This window comes from Panthera uncia (assembly GCF_023721935.1).
Source record: "Panthera uncia isolate 11264 chromosome A1 unlocalized genomic scaffold, Puncia_PCG_1.0 HiC_scaffold_17, whole genome shotgun sequence".
Lineage (NCBI taxonomy): Eukaryota > Metazoa > Chordata > Mammalia > Carnivora > Felidae > Panthera > Panthera uncia.
This window is the reverse complement of record NW_026057577.1, coordinates 7,203,312-7,222,481: the sequence shown is the minus strand read 5'-3', so window position 1 is coordinate 7,222,481 and position 19,170 is coordinate 7,203,312. Positions and strand designations below refer to the sequence as shown.

At 39.4% G+C, this 19,170-nt stretch overlaps 1 protein-coding gene across 4 annotated transcripts in view; it reads left to right on the top strand.

Annotated features, from left to right (window-relative positions):
* Window positions 1-19,170, top strand: part of CANX (calnexin) — a 33,911-nt gene that overhangs the window by 1,364 nt on the left and 13,377 nt on the right. For 2 of the 4 annotated variants that reach the window (XM_049648992.1, XM_049648989.1), the window contains exons 2-6: window positions 15,065-15,241; window positions 15,497-15,570; window positions 16,483-16,541; window positions 16,992-17,133; window positions 17,682-17,763. In XM_049648992.1, the coding sequence (XP_049504949.1) occupies window positions 15,068-15,241; window positions 15,497-15,570; window positions 16,483-16,541; window positions 16,992-17,133; window positions 17,682-17,763 (531 nt within the window). In that variant the 5' untranslated portion in view covers window positions 15,065-15,067. Of the gene's footprint in view, window positions 1-4,633; window positions 4,767-7,857; window positions 9,981-15,064; window positions 15,242-15,496; window positions 15,571-16,482; window positions 16,542-16,991; window positions 17,134-17,681; window positions 17,764-19,170 lie in introns of those variants that run through there. The other 2 variants (XM_049648990.1, XM_049648991.1) reach the window with 2 other exon arrangements.

Below are 19,170 nucleotides of genomic sequence, written 5' to 3'. Positions count from 1 at the left end.
TAAAGTCTCTTTACCTCTAATTTAGGAAATGGAACATTTTAATTTTTTAACGAGTAGAGTTTTTTGGGTTTTGTTGCTGGTTGTTTTTAAGGGAAGAATTGTATTGATTTTTGAAATCATTCTGTATCTTAGCTCTTCCAGCATTAAAAAAAATTTTTTTGAGGGTCTTGAATAGAATCACTGGCATGTTGTACACTTGCTGTAATTGTACTTAGAGTGGACTTGGAACAGAGGTAAAGCACTGTGTGGGAGTTCTCCTTTGCACCAGCCAGGGTACATAAGCCAAGAAGCCTAGTGACTGGATCATGAGAAGCCCAGAGTGAACTGTGTGTTGGAGTGAATGTGCCCCACAACAACAGATTTTCTGACCTATCTGAAAATGGGTGTTCTCATCCGTCTCCACCTAACTTATCTTAACAGGACAGACAGTTCAACTAACAGGTTATCTTCCAAGAACCATGAGAGGTAAACGTCTGGGCAGAGGCTGTTGCTGCCGTTTTGGCAATCGTGCTGTTGCATCCTTTAATTAGAGATCACTTTGCCCTGCTAGATAGCCTAAGGGACAAAGTGACAGTTGGAAGCAGAATGCAGAGTCTTGAATTCGAGGCCCATCATGGTAACTAGCTTGGTTTCCACATCTTTAAAATGGAAATGGGAACTCTCCTGGATGCCACACCCCCAATTAGGGGGCTACGGGGAGGGACAAATGAGATGGGGAACCAGGAACTACTTTGAATAGTATGCAAATTCAGCTCATAATGACTCCGAAGCAAAGTAAAAGTGCACTGAACATAGTTGTAACCTGTATAGCTTACTGTAGGGCTTTGTCAGGAAAGTGCTGGTTGGATGCTTTTTTAACTGCAACAGATGTACTTTTAAATTAAGCTTAACTGTATGCTGTGAAAACTATTTGGAGAATTTTTTTTTTAAAGAATTTAGAGAATCTTCAATGTGTTTTGAGTATTCACATGTTAAACATACTTGGTTTATAGCAAAAAGAAAGTGCTATGGAAAAATGGATAATAATGTTCCTGTCAATGAAAAACAAAATTTAAAACTGTAAACAAGGTGCTGTATATATATTTTTAAATGAATGAGTTGTATACATTTTTTAAGTTTTTTTAACTTTTATTTATTTTTGAGAGAGCGTGAGCGCACAAGCGGGGGAGGGGCAGAGAGAGAGGGAGACACAGAATCCCAAGCGGGCTCCAGGCTCTGAGCTGTCAGCACAGAGCCTGATGCGGGACTTGAACTCATGAACTGTGAGATGACCTGAGCTGAAGTCGGACGCTTAACCAACTGAGCCACCTAGACGCCCCTGAATGAGATATATTTTTAAATAAAGACCACATTTTATGTGGTCCCCTGCCCCACCTTAGTGCTTTTGCTTTTTGACTGGATGCATGTGTAATACAATCAGAAGGTATAAAAAGTACTAGTAAAATTGTTCATCTGTGCCTGCCTGGAATTGAGTTCCTTTTAACTGGTTCCTTTCCAATCTAAGATTTAAAATTTCTCATTTGCCTTAAAACTCGGAGTTTTAGAACCATTGAAACTTAAATGATCTCACTGGGCAATACCTAGTACTAGTAGAAATCACTGCTAATGTCATGCGTACGTACTGTAAACCAGGCACTGTCATAAGCACTTTCTACGTGCATTTTGTTCATACAATGATCCTGAGAAGTATATGGTGGTGGTGCTCTCATTTAAGAGGTGAAGAAACTGGGGCCCTGAGGTTAGTAGTTGACTTAGTGTGCCAAGTTATTGGGTAGTCGAGGAGGAATTGTGACTTCTGAGTTCCCCCTCATAAACATTACTGTATATCTAACTGTGACTTAGGACAGTTTATGTAACTTCTCTTAGCTTTATTTTTCTCATGTGTCAACTGAGGGTGATTGAACCTCCTGGGGTTCTTGTGAGGATCAAATTAGATAACCAAAGATACCTAAGACCTATAAGACTTAAATTTTGAAAAGGGTGTATTAATAGATGAGTGGATAACCTACATGAAAGAAAGACTGCCTCCTTTCTTATTATACACTGCCTTTTTAAATTAAAGAAAAGTATTTTTGAGAGAGAGAGTGAGAGAGAGCATGAGCAGGGGAGGGGCAGAGAGAGAGGGAGACACAGAATTTGAAGCAGGCTCCAGGCTCTGAGCTGTCAGGACAGAGCCCAGCGTGGGGCTCAGACTCCTGAACCATGAGATCACGATCTGAGCTGAAGTCAGACGTTTAACTGACTGAGCCACCCAGGCGCCCCTATATGCTGCCTTTTTTTTTTTTTTTTTTTTTAAATTTTTTTTTTTTCAACGTTTTTTATTTATTTTTGGGACAGAGAGAGACAGAGCATGAACAGGGGAGGGGCAGAGAGAGAGGGAGACACAGAATCGGAAACAGGCTCCAGGCTCCGAGCCATCAGCCCAGAGCCCAACGCGGGGCTCGAACTCACAGACCGCGAGATTGTGACCTGGCTGAAGTCGGACGCTTAACCGACTGCGCCACCCAGGCGCCCCATGCTGCCTTTTTAAAAATTACTTTTTTTTCCCCCCTAAACAACCAAGAATATTAGCCAGGTCATTTCTTCTGTTCATCTTTCTAATTTCTCATGGATTAAAGGAATTAGTTGAAATATCTTCTTTTAAAAGATGAGTCCACAGGGGTGCCTGGGTGGCTCAGTAGGTTAAAAGATGAGTCCCACAAAGAAAAGCCTAGGACCAAGTGGCTTTACTGGTTAGTTCTAGCAAATACTTAAGGAAGAATTGACACCAGTCATCCATAAACTCTTCCAAAAATAGAAGAGAGAACACTTCCCACTCATTCTGTGAGGCCAAACTACCCTAATACCAGCACCAACTGTCAGCACCAGCCTGACATGGGGCTCTATCTATATCTGTAGATCTATAGACACTATAGATCTTGACCTGATCCGAAATCCAAGAGTCAGATGTGTAACCTACTGAGCCACCCAAGAGCCCCAGTAGACCTCATCTTTTGTGAAAATAGATGCAAAAATCCTCAAAATGGTAGCAAATGGAATCCAGCAACATTAAAAGGACACTACCCAATAACCAACTGGGATTTATTCCAGGAATGCAAGGTTGGTTCAACATACAGTAATGAATGTAACACACTACATTAATGAAGGACAAAAACTGCATCTCAGTAAACACAGAAAAAGCATTAGACAAAATGCAGCTCCCTTTCATGATAAAAATACTCAACAAACTGAGAATAAAGAACTTCCTCAACTTGAATGAAGAGACAATCCCTTCCCGGGGATTTCTTCTGTTCTTCTTTTAATTTCTCATGGATTACAGGAATTAAGGTTGACTTTCCCTAACTTTTGAGAAACAGATTCCCACAAATAAAAGCCTGGAACCAAGTGTCTTCATTGGTGAATTCTGTCAGAAACTTAGGAAAGAATTAACTTCACAAACTCTTCTGGAAAATAGGAGAGAATACTTCCTAACCCATTTAGTAAGGCCAGTATTCCTTAATACTAAAACCAGACAAAAACTTCACAAGAAAAGAAAACCATGTGTGTGTGTATATGCATATATATATTTTGTATGTATATATATATATATTTTAACATAACTTCTATGCCCCACATAGGGCTTAAACTTATGAACCTGAGGTCAAGAGTCACATGCTCTACCAACTCAGCTAGGCGCCCCAGACCAATACTCTCTTTCCTAGGAAAAAAATAGACTTAAAAAGATAAAATATAAAAATGTAAATTTAATTAAAAAATAATGTAAGTCTCCGTTTGTTTTCAAGATTTTTTTTCTAAATAGGTCTTTATTGAGGATAAAAGTTCGTGTATTACAGGGTAGAAATTAAAAACAAAATCTTTTTATATAAGTTTGTTTTTGAGAGAGACAGAACTCAAGTTGGGGAGGGACAGAGAGCGAGGGAGACACAGAATCTGAAGCAGGCTCCAGGCTCTGAGTTGGCAGCACAGAGCCCGACTTGGGGCTCAAACCCATGAACCACGAGATCATGACCTGAGCTGAAGTCAGATGCTCAACTGACTGAGCCACCCATGAGTCCCGAAATTTAATATTCCTTTAGTGTTTACCCATTCCTAAAGTTGATCCAAGTGGTTGTCCGGATTTGCTAAAATTCAGTGCAGCATGTGTCTGTTTCTGTTAAATAGGATATTTTGTGCTCAGTTGAAGTTTCATGTACATTGTTGTGTATAGTTTGTTTTTTTTCACAATGTGTGCTGGGAACAGAATTATAATTAACCAAAAATCAATTAACTTTTAGAGAATTCATGAAGAGAAGTGATTGATGACAGGGCAGGAAAGAAAATCACAGATAAACATGGACATTTCTATATACCAATGCTAAAATTGTATAGACACCATTGCAAGGAAGAGTTAAAGAAGAAATCCTACAGTATACTTGGTGGAAAGCAGGTTTTTCTTGCGATGCAAAATTATTCAGCTTTGCTGAAAAACATTGGAGGAGTAAGCAAACATATTAGACCTATTGGTCTAGTATGAGAATTGAAGGTGTATTCACTCTGGTTGTACTAACTGTGTATCAAAGAACAAACTATTTGCATATACCTATAAAGTATTGGATTCTGATAGACTTTGTATTATCTTTTTCTGTTTTCACAGCAAGCCTTTCAGCCAGTAGTACTATTACCCACATCTATAAAATAGGGAAAGAAGACTCCTGGAAGTTCAGTCAGCTGCAAGGCCACAGAGAGGAGCAGGAGAGTCTGGAGCCCAGGTTTCTCCGACTTGACAGGTTATACCACCACATACACTATATTGCCTTGGATGTCAGGAATTAATTTTCTGATTCGTCAGCTTAAAAATAGGGAATTTCCATCTCTAGAATTCAAGATGTGTTCACTCTTAAAAGTTAAAAAGAGTAGATTGAAGTATTAAAAGTGAGTAGATTAAGTGCTTTTAAAAGACTCCTGTCCCTGAGATTTTGAGAGCTGAGCTGTCAGCCCAGAGCCCGACACGGGGCTCAAACTCACGAACAGTGAGATCATGACCTCTGAGCCAAAGTCAGACGCTTAACTGAGCCTTCCAGGCTCCCCTGGCATTGTTTTTTATGGAAAAAAAATACTAGCATGAGTCTTAAGCAGTGCTAACAAGCTGTGTGCCTGCTTTGCAAGTTAGATAAATAAAAGTCTGTAATATTACGAGTTTATTTTGATATTGACCCCAAAACCCCCCAAAATTGATTAGTAGAACTAATACTACAGTATACTCACACACTCTGAAAACACAGGCAAGTATATATAATGACATTAACGTCACTTTAAATCTATAAAAAATTTTTATGTTTCTGGATTAAAAATTTTTTTTTAATCTTTATTATTTATTTTTGAGAGAGAGATAGAGTATGAGCAGGGGAGAGGCAGAGATAGAGAGGGAGACACAGAATCAGAAGCAGGCTCCAGGCTCCAAGCTGTCAGCACAGAGCCTGATGCAGGGCTCAAACCCACGAACCGTGAGATCATGACCTGAAGTTGGCCGCTTAACCGACTGAGCCACCCAGGCGCCCCTTTTCTGGATTTGTTTTTGATTCCCTGGCTCCTTATGTTTCCAGACTTTATGGACAACCATATTATGTAGATTGAGTTCCTGAGGGTTAGAGACTACTGACTTCTTTTCATACTTGATATATAGTTAGCACTCACGGAGTTTAATGTCAGCAATAAATATTGCTTTAGGGTCTGACACAAGCCAGGTTTTCTAATGTGTATCAGATGCATTTTTTCCTTTAACCCCTTTGTAATACAGAATTCCCAGTCTAAGCCTGTGGCTGCCAGAAAACAGCCTTTTTTTTACGTTTATTTATTTTTGAGAGCTAGAGACAGAGTGTGAGTGGGGGAGAGGCAGACAGAGTTGGAGACACAGAATCCAAAGCAGACTCCTGGCCCTTAGCTGTCAGCACAGAGCCCGATGTGGGGCTTGAACTCATGACCTACAAGATCATAACCTGAGCTGAAGTCAGACGCTTAACTGACTGAGCCACCCAAGTGCCCCCAGAAAACAATCTTTGAACTTTGCCACCCAGCTTTTGTTATAAGCCCAATTGACTAATTATTTGAAGGATCTGCAGTTTGTTGATTTCTTTAGAACCTAGATGTTGTAGGTTTTACTTTTAGATCAAGCTTTGGTGTTGGTGTTGGCCCCATAGTATTGGTTTTATTGACTTGGTCTTTGCTTTCATTATCCTATGGCAGAGCCACACAAAACTCATATTTGTATGTAACCTAAAGGTATTTTTGAGACAGTTGTCCACTTCAGTAGACTCATAGATGTTAAAAGATTTTTATATTTGTGCTTTGGTTTTTTAATTGCTGGCTGTCCTGGAGGTTCATTCCTGTAGTGATTGTAGTTTGACCAAGATAGGAATTTAAGTGGACCCACTGTGAGGCTTCATGTAGCACTGAGTAACCTAGTTATGGGTTATACATTCATCCAGCATTTGCATCCTGGCTCAGAGGGGCTTTGCTGTAGAGTTTAAGGTAAGGCCTTGGAATGATAAAAATTATGAGAGAGAGGGAGAGAAGATGGTCCCTGAAAGAAAACCGGAAAATGAAGTGCTCTAAGAATATAATGGCTTAAAGTATGGGTTGGGAGGAATTTGCTGTTACCGCATGTGGGAATGTGGGAAGCCTTGCCCTCGAGCTAATGTATGTTAGCATGAATTGTGAAGTAGAAGAGAATTTTAGGAAACATGGTCAATGTTTCTTTACTAGAGAAAAATGTTTCTCGGTTTAAAGGTAAATTCTTAATTCACTTTTACTGTCGAGCCTTCCAAATACAGGGTCCACTTGCTCTGTGACTTTGGGGAAGTTGAGGAGAGGTGTGCTGTCTATTCTCTAAAAGTGTTATTGCTTTGCTCCTGAGCTGCTTGTTAGGTATTTCATATGGATAATCTTAGAAACAGAAAAACAAAGTGATAATAGAAGTGTGAACTCTGCTTCGGATTCTGTCAGCGTAAAGACAAATGAAGACCTAAAAAGAGAGAAAACACCCCTGAAATCCTCTTCTGAAATCCTCTTGGATGTTAAACTATGTGAAAAATCACTTCATGTCTTTAAGACGAAAGCATTTGTAGAATTACCAGGAAGGGCGCACTGCACTGGGAGGCAGGAACCTTGACTTCTGATCTGATTCTGCCAATAACTGATTTGTGGCAAGTCAATGTCTGGCCCTCAGTTTCTTCTCAAAAAGGGGAGTTAGGGGCGCCTGGGTGGCTCAGTCGGTTAAGCGTCCGACTTCGGCTCAGGTCACGATCTCACGGTCCGTGAGTTCGAGCCCCACGTCGGGCTCTGTGCTGACAGCTCAGAGCCTGGAGCCTGCTTCGGATTCTGTGTCTCCCCCTCTTTCTGACCCTCCCCCGTTCATGCTCTGTCTCTCTCTGTCTCAAAAATAAATAAACATTAAAAAAAAAAATTTTTTTTTTAAAAAAAGGGGGAGTTAGACTAGATTCCTGTAGTATATTTCAGCCCTAGGAGGGAGATCAACCATTTGAGGCATAATAGTAGAACATCTTTTTATATATATGTATGTGTATATATACGTGGTTGTGTATGTGTATGTATGTGTGTATACATATGTGTTTATACACGTATGTATGCACATATATATACAAACTAATTTTTAGAACAACTTTAGATTTACAGAAAAATAATGAAAATAGTACAGAGAATTCCCAGATGACGCATACCCAGTTTTTTCTACTGTTAATAGAGTATATTTACTATAATTTACAATTAAACCGATATTAATACATAAATATTAACTAAAGTTCATCATTAATTCAGATTTCCTTTGTTTTTACCCACTATCCTTTTTCTGTTCCAGGATACATTACATTTACTCATGTTTCCTTAGGCTTTCCTTGGCTGTGATACTTCTTCAGACTTTCCTTATTTTTGATGACCCTGAGGTTTTTGAAGACTACCGTTAGGTTTTTTTGTAGAATGTCCTTCTATTGGGATTTTGTTTGTTGTTTTCCTCATGACTAGACTGGGGGTATTTGGGAGGAAAACCATTGAGGTTAAAGTCCTTTCTTTCATCATATTGTATCCAGTGTACATGCTACCAACCTGACCTATCACTGTTGATGTTGACTTTGATCACCTGGGTGAGGCAGTGTTTGCCAGGTTTCTCCAGTGGAAAGTTCCTCTCTCTTTCCCCCTTCCCATACTGTTCTCTTTAGGAGGACATCACTATGTGCAGCCCACACATTAGGAGTGGGAAATTAGGCTCTTCTCCCCCATTTGTTTATTTACCCATATATTTGTATCAGTATAGATCCATGGGCATCTATTTTATACTTTGGGGTATTATCCAGTACCACTTATTTTTTGCTCATACTGTTCCATCTTTGGCCATTGGGCACTCTTTCCTGTGTTCTTTTGACTTACCCTCCCATCATTATGGGTATTTTAGTTTTGTTTTCTTTTTTGAACATTTTTTTTCTGGCACTGCAAGATGTCCCAGGTTTATCTTGTGTACTTCCTGCCCCAATCCTAGAGTTGGCCATTTCTCCAAGGGGTCCCCCTTTTTTTGGAAGTGGTTTTAAAAATCAAGATCTTGGTTGGCACCTGGGTGGCTCAGTTGGTTAAATGTCTGACTCCTGTTCTCAGTTCAGGTCTTGATCTCAGGGTCATGAGTTCAAGCCCTGCGTTGGGCTCCGCACTGGACACGAAGCCTGCTTTAAAAAAAAAAAAAAAAAGATCTAGGGGCGCCTGGGTGGCTCAGTCGGTTAAGCGTCCGACTTCGGCTCAGGTCATGATCTCGCGGTTTGTGAGTTCGAGCCCTGCGTCGGGCTCTGTGCTGACAGCTTGGAGCCTGGAGCCTGCTTTGGATTCTGTGTCTCCTCTCTCTGCCCCTCCCCCACTTGAGCTGTCTCTCTCTCTCTCTCTCTCAAAAATAAATAAATGTAAAAACAAAATTAAAAAAAAAAACCCCAAGATCTTGGTATTAGGTGTATTTATTGTACCAGGGTATAGTTTCTTCTAGGTCCTCGCAAGTGTCACAGCAAGGGAATGTGTGCATACTAATGGGTATATATGCACATATCTATAAATACTACTATGTGTAATCTTCTGTAAATTAAGGACAACATGAGTTTGTGCTGATGTCTCCGACTCTCTTCCATTACCATATAGAGTATTCTGGCTTTTTCTTATCTGTAAATTCCCACACCCAGCAATGAAAAGTGGCTCCCACCATCCACCACCCAAATACTCGTTCAATTCCAGTGTACACATATAGCAGTGTCAGAATTGTTAGCCAGTACACGCATAGAAAATAACTCACCAGCTAGAAAAATGTTTTCGTACAGTCAAGTTTACACACCCCACTTGTTTCTGAAGTTACATAGGTCGGCATTGTCTCCCTCCACCCCTTTCGATGAGGCTGTTTAATATATGCGTAACACACATTGTCACATCTGCGTGCTATCCTTGGATCACTCGACCTCCTAAATGATTTTTCAAAAATTTTCATACTTTTGATTCACTCTGTGCTGTGAAGGTTCATGGGTTTTGACAAACGCATAGTGTTATGTATGCATAATTATAGCATCCTACAGAGTAGTCTCACTGTGTAAATTATCCCTGATGCTGACATGTTCAACCTGACTGCCTTCCCCAAACCTCTGGTAACCACTGATCTTTTTTTACCGTATCTGTAGTTTTGCTTTTTTCAGAATGTCATCTAATTGGAATTATACAGCCTGTCACCTTTTCAGACTGGCTTCTTTCACTTAGCAGTGTGCGTTTAAAATGCATCCATGTCTTTTTATGGCTTGATAACTCATTTCCTTGAATTGCTGAATAATGTTGCATTGCAGTTTGCTTATTATTCATAGAGTTATTGAAGGATATTTTAGATTCTTCAAGTTTGGGGTGGTTATGGATAAAGCTGCTAGAAATATTGGTGTGCAGGTTTTTGGACACTTGTAAGCTTTCAGATCATTTGGGTAAGTACTTAGAAACATGATTGCTGAAAATATGGTAAGACTATGTTTAGTTTTGTAAGAAATTGCCACACTGTCTTCCAGAGTGGGTATATGATTTTGCATTTTCACTAGCAATGAGTGAGAGCTCCTGTTGCTTCACATCCTTGCCATTTTTTTTTTTTTTATCTCAGCCATTCTCATAGGTGCATGGTGGTATCTTGTTTTAATTTCCAGTTACTGGCAAATTATATTGAGCATCTTTTCGTATGTTTGTTTTCCATCTGAATATTTCACTTGGTGAAGTATCTGTTCAGATTTCTTGCCCATTTTTTGACTGGCTGGTTTATTTTCTTATTGGTGAGTTTGAGTTCTTTAAGTCTCAGAGTTGAAGTTCTCGGAGAGAGCAAGAGCTTGAGTGCGAGTTGAGGAGATGCAGAGAGAGAGAGAGAGGGAGACAGAATCCCAAGCAGGCTCTGTGCTGTCAGCAAGAGCCCCATGTGGGGCTGGAACCCATGAACCATGAGATCACCACCTGAGCTGAAATCAGGAGTCGGACGCTTAACCAACTGAGCTACCCAGGTGCCCCTTGACATTTTTAATTTTAGTAAAACCCAGCTTACCAATTTGTCTTTCATGTATTTTGCTTTTGATATTGTATGTAAAACCTCATTGTCCAGCCCCAGATCACCTAAATTTTCTCCTGTTTTCTTCTAGAAAGCATAGTAGTGCCAACATCCTATGTAAATACCCAGGCAGTCAGTGCTACCTTTGGATTCCATTTGATATAAAGAGTGTGGGCAGAGGGACTGAAATAAGATGGGGGAATTTTTTGTCTTGGTAATGTTGGATTTTCATTAACAAAACAGAGAATTAAGATCACCTTCATATACATTGCTGAATTGTTTGTGAGTATGGACAAGTCTCTGACAGAACTTGGAACATTTAAGGAGGCTTAATAGTGATTGTGGGAACTAGAATGGACTTATTGGCCGTAGCATTTTCTCGGGAGTACTGGCAGATTACTGGTGTTAAGGCAGTATATGTAAAGCTGGCAGTGGGTGAGGCTCATGAGGGCACATAAGAGCTGTGAGCATTGTGGTTTGGCCATACCGATTCCTCATAGGCTTCGTGACCTTCTGGATAATGTGAAAGTGACCGATGAGTTCCCGCACACTTCTCTTACCTAAAAAACCAGGTTCTGCAACTCAGAGCGTAGAGGAGATGGCAGTGGGGGAGAAGTGCATTTTCTGAAGTTTGCTAGAGATTTTCTTTGTTGTTCCTGATGGGACAGGTAGCCTTCTGCTACCTGAAAACTGTTTTCCTTTCAGTGGGACCATTCTGCCTCCGTGACGCAGATGCCTTCTCTCCCCATGCTCCTTGGTCCACATCTGGGACTAGCTGTTCTGCAGTCGCTCCGTCCTCACTAACCCTACCTGAACCCCCCTGTTCCGGATCACTCCCTACTAGCTCTTCCTGCCTTAGTCTTCCTGTCTTCTGTTCATTATACTCTGTCAGTTTCAACTGCGTAGTGACACTTTGTCCAGTGTAATAGAAATACAGGATTTGAATTCTTTGAGTCTCACTTATTAGTTGTGGTAATAAGTAGGCTATTTTAATTTCATTAAGTTTTCATTCATAATGTGTGAAATAAAAGAGTAATACCTTATGGGAGGTTTTACATGAACAATATATATGAAAATGTTTTATATCCTGGAAAACGAAGCACAGATGGATTATTCATAAACCCTAAGCAGTGGTTCTCAAAGTGTGATTCCTGAACCAGCAGCCTCAGCATCGTCTGGAACTAGTTAGGTAAAATTCAGGTGTGGACTGAATCAGAAACTCGGGATGAACCCCAGCAATCTGTTTCACCCCTGGGTGATGCTGATGTCTGTTTAAGTTTGAGAAACACTGCTTTACATTATACTTAAAAACCTGAGGACAGCTGTTGTAGTCTGCTTGGGCTGCCATACAGAATACTAAGGGCAGGGCTTAAACAGGAGGGAATTATTTTCTCTCTGTTCTGGAGGCTGGAAGTCTCAAGATCAAGGTGGTTGTTGGGATTGGTTTCTGGTGAGGACTTTTCTCATTGGCTTGCAGAGAGCTGCCATCACTGTGTCCTCACATGGACTTTCCTCTGTGCATGAACGCTTCTTGTGTCTCTTCCTCTTCTGTGAATACCAATTCCACTGGACCAGGGCCCCTACCCTATGACCTCTTAAGTAACCTTTATTTTTGAAGGTCTTGTTTCTAAATACAGTCACATTGGACGTTGTTAGGGCTTCAGCAGATTTGCGGGGGGGGGGTGGCCAGGGAACGCGGTTCAGTCCATAGCAACAATATATCAACAAATTAAAAATTATTGAGGAATAAAAATCAGTCCTACCTTTTTGCACTTGATTTTAGCCAAAAGGCCGAGAAGCGATTCAGTCCTACCTTTTTTAAAGGTGAGTAGTTAGCCTACCAGACTGTCTCCCTAATTAGCTTTTTTCCTTGGAAAAGAGTGTTCCAGCACCAGTACTTACTTAGTCCTAAGTAATCCATTGGTTTTGTACTTTTTTAAGAGAGCATGCTAGAGTGTGAGGGGAGGGGAAGGGGCAGAGAGAGAGGAAGAGAGAATCTCAAGCAGGCTCCAAGCTGTCAGTGTGGGGGCTTGATCTCATGAAACCGTGAGATCATGACCTGAGCCAAAATCAAGAGTTGGAAGCTTAGGCAACTGAGCCACCAAGCACCCCTGTTTTGTACTTTTAATTACTACTAGTCTTAACCACATTTTGTTTACTTTTAAAAAGCTGTAGCCAGGGGCACCTGGGTGGCTCAGTCGGTTGAGCGACCAACTTCGGCTCAGGTCATGATCTTGCGGTCTGTGAGTTCGAGCCCTGCATCGGGCTCTGTGCTGACAGCTCGGAGCCTGGAGCCTGCTTCAGATTCTGTGTCTCCCTCTCTCTCTCTGCCCCTCCCCCACTCATGCTCTGTCTCTGTCAAAAATAAATAAACATTAAAAAAAATTAAAGAAAAAAGCTATAGCCATAAAGCTGTTGCTTTAGCTGTGTTTAGGGCTAATTTGGTTTTATAGCTTTTTGCTGGGGATCTAATCCCCCTTTATAGCATTGTTTGTATGAGAGAGAATTTAGGAGTTGTATAAAATTGATTTAGATAAAAGGGTTGAATCAGCCTGTTTACTTTCACAGAATCCCCTTATAGTTGTAAATCAAAGCAGTACTGCTAAACCATTGTATATTTTGATTGCATAAAATAAAGGTCTTTCCAGTGACTAAATGAACGATTACTGGCATTTTTTAAGTATATAAGAGACTGTAGCAGAATGTTGATACTGAGTTTTTTCTAAAAACTAATCCAGTCCTAGGAAAGGTTATGGATGGTTTTATTAATACTTGTATTTTCTGCATTGTCTAGATGCTAAACATTTAAGAATCCAGTCTACTTTACCTTCTTTCATTTTGCGAACACAGTCCTAAGATGCGTAAATAAAAGAAATACCAGGAAATGATGCATGAAAATTTAGTTCTATGTGTTGAGTTACACTAAAGGATTACAGAGTTTGTAAGGAATTGGCATTAAATTCAACATGAGAGTACATTGATTTATGTTTTTTCTAGGAACTTAACTGGTCAAAATGGCAGCCAGGGTTGTGTATTGGGGCCATTTGAAGTTTGTGAAGGAGCTCCTTCAGTTTTTTTTTTTTTTTCTTCTTTCTTCCTTTCTTTTCTTTCTTTCTTTTTTTGGACTTTGCCTGAGAAATAAAAGTCTTTATTGTAAACAAGAGACGAAAAATATTAAGCTCAGGTTTTTTCCTTGAGTTTTTTATTGTGGTTTAAAAACACATAAGATTTACTCTCTTTTTTAAAAAATTAATTTCTGTTGAAGATTTATAATCTTAACCATTATTAAGTGTACAGTTCTGTGGCATAAAGTATATTCACATTCTTGTGCAATTATCACCTCCTTCCATCTCTAGAACTCTTTTCATCTGGCACAATTAAAACCCTGTACTATATATTCTTAAATCATGCTGTGCATCCACGTGGCTCAGCTTTTATATCTTCAGATCTGTGGTCCTTAGAAAGAGGACCCACTACCAGCCATGACAGCCTGATATAATACATTTAAGTGTTTAAAAAATAAGAGATAAAAGTAGCTGGTCCTTGGCTTAGTATTTTTGTTGGTGAGCCTTAAAACACTAGTTAAAAGCCCTATCTAAACTTGAAGATCTTGGAACAATATCTCTATTAACTTTTTAATGTGAGGCTGATTAGCTCTTCTGTTACCATGTCATTGTAAATTGTAAATTAATACGTGAAAGAGATTTTTGTCCATTGTCAAACTCTTTATAAATGCAAAAAGCTAGTTTGAAATTGCATTTGGACACCCTAGGTCGGTGGCCAACATGATATTATATATGGGAACAATCGTTTTGAGTTTCATTTTGAAATTTTCTTGAAATTGAATCTTTTAACTGATTTTTAGGAAAATCCCTTGATCTCTCTGGCTCACTTTCTTTACCTATAACATGGTTAAGTTGTTCTGGCTCTGATTTGAAAGTTTTAATTAAAAAAAAATTTTTTTTTAGTGTTTATTCATTTTTGAGAGAACAAAGCGTGAGAGGGGGAGGGGCAGAGAGAGAGGGAGACAGAATCCAGAGCAGGCTCCAGGCCTGGAGCTGTCAGCACAGAGCCCAATGTGGGCTCGAACTCAAGGTGAGATCATGACTTGAGTGGAAGTTGGAGATTCAACCGACTGAGCCACCCAGGTGCCCCTTGAATGCCTTAATTTTAAATAAGAGAGGGGTTAGCGGTCTTCACAAAATAATTAGTTTTTTATTTTTTAATGTTTATTCATTTTTTGAGAGAGACAGAGCACGAGTGGGGGAGGGGCCGAGAGGGAGACACAGAATCCAAAGCAGGCTCCAGGCTCTGAGCTGTCAGCCCAGAGCCCAATGCAGGACTCCATCCTATGAACTGCGCGAGATTGTGACCTGAGCTGAAGTTGGACACATAACAGACTGAGCCATCCATGTGCCCCTCTTTACAAAGATTTTAAAAGGAAGTGATACATTTAACTTACTTTACTTTTTTTATATGTAGATCATGGAAGGGAAGTGGTTGCTTTGTATGTTACTGGTCCTTGGAACGACAATTGTTCATGCTCACGAAGGCCATGATGATGATATGATTGATATTGAGGACGACCTCGATGATGTTATTGAAGAGGTAGAAGACTCAAAATCAAAACCAGATACCAGTGCTCCTCCATCTCCAAAGGTTTGAAGTGGTCTTTGAATCTATTTGTTTTACCTCTTGAGATAATCAAAGGATGAAGGTAAATTTGGACCTTTTTCCAAGGGGAAGTTAAGTTAAAAATAGTAGCCTTTTGTATATCTTGCCAATGATAAATTTTTTATACATTGAATTGAGGGCCTGCTATAAAAATTTGGGATAATTAAAAGCAAATCCTACTAAGAAGGGAATAGTGCTGCAAATTTCAATTCTTGAGTCTCATTTTTATATTAAACATAGGTCACCTACAAAGCTCCGGTTCCAACAGGGGAAGTGTATTTTGCTGATTCCTTTGACAGAGGAACTCTGTCAGGGTAAGTGTCTCTTAGGGGAAAACATCTTGGAGGCAAACCTCACATAAGTAAGATGTGATAATGGATTCCTTTTTGCATAGCATTTTATGTAGTGAAATGTCTATTTTATGTCCCCAGTGTTTGTGCTGTTTTAGGAAAATTTAGAAGATGCCCAGTTAGAAAATTTTTTTAGAGCATGTGGGTCTAATTTCCATTTCTCTTTTTCCCTCGACTCTATGTATTGTTCTTTGAATTGAAAATTTTTTTTCTCTTAAGTCTTAAAAAAAGTGGAATTGTTTCCTGGGTTTGGTACTTTTTTTTTTTTTTTTTTTTTTTTTTTTTTTGTATATATATATATATATATACAGGTTTGTGAGTTGAATTCAATGTATTACTATTTGTGTGGCAGATTTAAAAGTTGAAGAGGGGCACCTGGGTGGCTCAGTCAGTTAAGTGTCTGACTCTTGATTTTGGCTTAGGCCATGATTTCATGGTTCTTGAGATTGAGCCCCAAGTTGAGTAGCTCAGAGCCTGCTTGGGATTCTTGTTTTTTTTTTTTTTTTTTTTTTTTTTTTTTAATTTATTTATTTGTAAGTAAGTAATCTCTATACCCAACGTGGGGCTCAGACAGTTGCATGCTTTCTCCAACTGAGCCAGCTAGGATCCCCCCCTGCTTGGGATTCTGTCTCCCTCTCTCTCTGTCCTTCTAAGTTTGCACATGGAGCATGTGTTCGTTCTCTCTCTCTCTCTCTCTCTCTCTCTCTCTCTAAACAAATAAATAAACTTAAAAAATAAAAGTCAAAGAAAGTAGAGTGGTTAAATAGGCTACGAAGACCTGGGTAGATCTTGCTTTTGTTAGTATTTCCATTGATTCTTTTCACAGGCCAGCTGTCCTTTAAATCTTAATTTGGGGGTTCGTCTTCTTAATTATAGGTGGATATTATCCAAAGCCAAGAAAGAGGACACTGATGATGAAATTGCCAAATATGATGGTGAGTTCCATTTGATGTAGATGTAAGAGCAAATTGAGGCTTCACGTGTTGTTTCCATAGTATCTCTTAAGGCTAGTTTGAAAGGAATATGTGTACATTTTAAGATTTTCTCCTTGGGAGTTTTGCTGTGTGTTCATAGGATTAGACCTGTTGACTGTTTGATACCATAAAATGGAGAGGTAGTTTATCACCTGTGGTACTGTCAGTTGGAAGTGGAAGGTCTTTCTAGGCATTGATGAAGTGAATATGCTACAGGTTTTTAAAAACCATATCCTAATACCTGTTAAATGTGTGTATGTTTAATAGATCAGCTCTCATAGGTAAATGGAATATGGTAAAAATTTGCCAGTATGATAGACTTAAACAACTTGGAGTTTTGTCTGTTACTGTTTAAGAGATCTTCAAAGGTATAATTAAGGAATACCTGGAGTTTTTTCTGATGTCTTGCAGGAAAGTGGGAGGTAGATGAAATGAAGGAAACAAAGCTTCCAGGTGATAAAGGACTTGTATTGATGTCTCGGGCCAAGCATCATGCCATCTCCGCGAAACTGAACAAGCCCTTCCTGTTTGATACCAAGCCTCTCATTGTTCAGTGAGTGAAACATTTGCTTGATAGAAACTTCCTAGATCTCAGAACATTATTACTGTATTTTAAAGAATTATGAGAATAATTGTATGTTCTAGTAGCTGGTTTGGGGTGTATTAAACATCCTATAATCCAGTATTTTTTTCCTGCTGAATAAATTCTTTGAAACAGATTATTTTACCCCTAATATCAAATGAACTTCTGGGTTTTGTAAAAAGTGTTCAGTGGGAATCTGCATTAAGGTTTTGTTTTATTTTACTTATTTTTGGTGGGGGGTATTGAGTAGTCATTCAAAAACAAAAGAAGATGAGGCGCTCAGTTGGTAGAGGGTGTGACTCTTAATCTCGGGGTGGTGAGTTCAAGCCCCATGCTGGGCATAGAGCTTACTTAAAAAAAAAAATCTTCAAAAGCAATAGAAGATGGAATTTTTCTTAAGGATAAACGCATGACCTGTGATAAAATATGTGACCAAGACTGGGGGAAAGGGGAAGTACATTAAGAAATGTGATCTTTCAAAATGGCTTATGGTTTTCTGCTTTTCTCTTTGAAATTAGGTATGAGGTTAATTTCCAAAATGGAATAGAATGTGGTGGTGCCTATGTGAAACTGCTTTCCAAAACCCCAGAACTCAACCTGGTAGGTACTTCCTGTTTCCTTATGGGACCACCCACCGTTATCTTTTTTTTTTTTTTTTTTTAATGTTTATCTTTGAGGGAGAGACAAAGCATGAGTGGGGAAAGGGCAGAGAGAGAGGGAGACACAGACTCTGAAGCAGGCTTCAGGCTCTGAGCTGTCAGCACAAAGCCTGACATGGGGCTCGAACTCACAAACTGGTAGATCATGACCTGAGCTGAAGTTGGACACTCAACCAACTGAGCCACCCAGACACCCACACAGTTATCTTTTAAGGATTTTAGAGAAAAGGAAAGTTTTGTTTACACTTGTGTAAATAAAGGCCTCCTCTCCTGCTTTTGAAATATTTAGAGGATTGGGAATAATGACTTTGACACTTCTTTGCTTTTTATTTGAAATGTGAATTTCAAAGCCATTCTATCTTATCCTGATTTCTGTTCTAGGTAATTTTTAGTTTTGGCAAACTTACTTCTTTGTTTTATGAAAGAAGCAGTAACTAGCTATACGTATATGCATTACTTTTTAAAAATAATTTATTTATTTTTTAAATTTACATCCAAGTTAGTTAGCGTATAGTGCAACAGTGATTTCAGGAGTAGATTCCTTAATGCCCTTTACCCATTTAGCCCCCCCACCCCAAACCCTCCAGCAACCCTCTGTTTGTTCTCTATATTCAAGAGTCTCTTATGTTTTGTTGCCCTCCCTGTTTTTATATTATTTTTGTTTCCCTTCCCTTATGTTCATCTGTTTTGTCTCTTAAAGTCCTCATATGAGTGAAGTCATACGATTTTTGTCTTCCTCTGACTGACTAATTTCACTTAGCATAATACTGTCCAGTTCCATCTATGTAGTTGCAAATGGCAAGATTTCATTCTTTTTGATTGCCGAGTAATACTCCATTGTATATATATACCACATCTTCTTTATCCATTCATCTGTCAGTGGACATTTGGGCTCTTTCCAAACTTTAGCTGTTGTCGATAGTACTGCTGTAAACATTGGGGTGCATGTGCCCCTTCGAAACAGCACACCTATATCCTTTGGATAAATACCTAGTTGTGCAATTGCTGGGTCGTAGAGTAGTTGTATTTCTAATTTTTTGTGGAACCTCCATACTGTTTTCCAGAGTGACTGCACCAGTTTGACTTTTTTTTTTTTAACTTTTAAAAAAATGCTTATTTTTAAGATAGAGACACACAGAGTGCGAGCAGGGGAGGGGCAGAGAGAGAGAGGAAGACACAGAATCTGAAGTGCAGGCTCCAGGCTCCAAGCGGTCAGCACAGAGCCTGATGTGGGGCTCGAACTCACGAACTGTGAGATTATGACCTGAGCTGAAGTTGGACGCTTAACCAACTGAGCCACCCAGGTGCCCCTACTGTTTTGTTTTGTTTTTTAAAGCAGTTTCATATA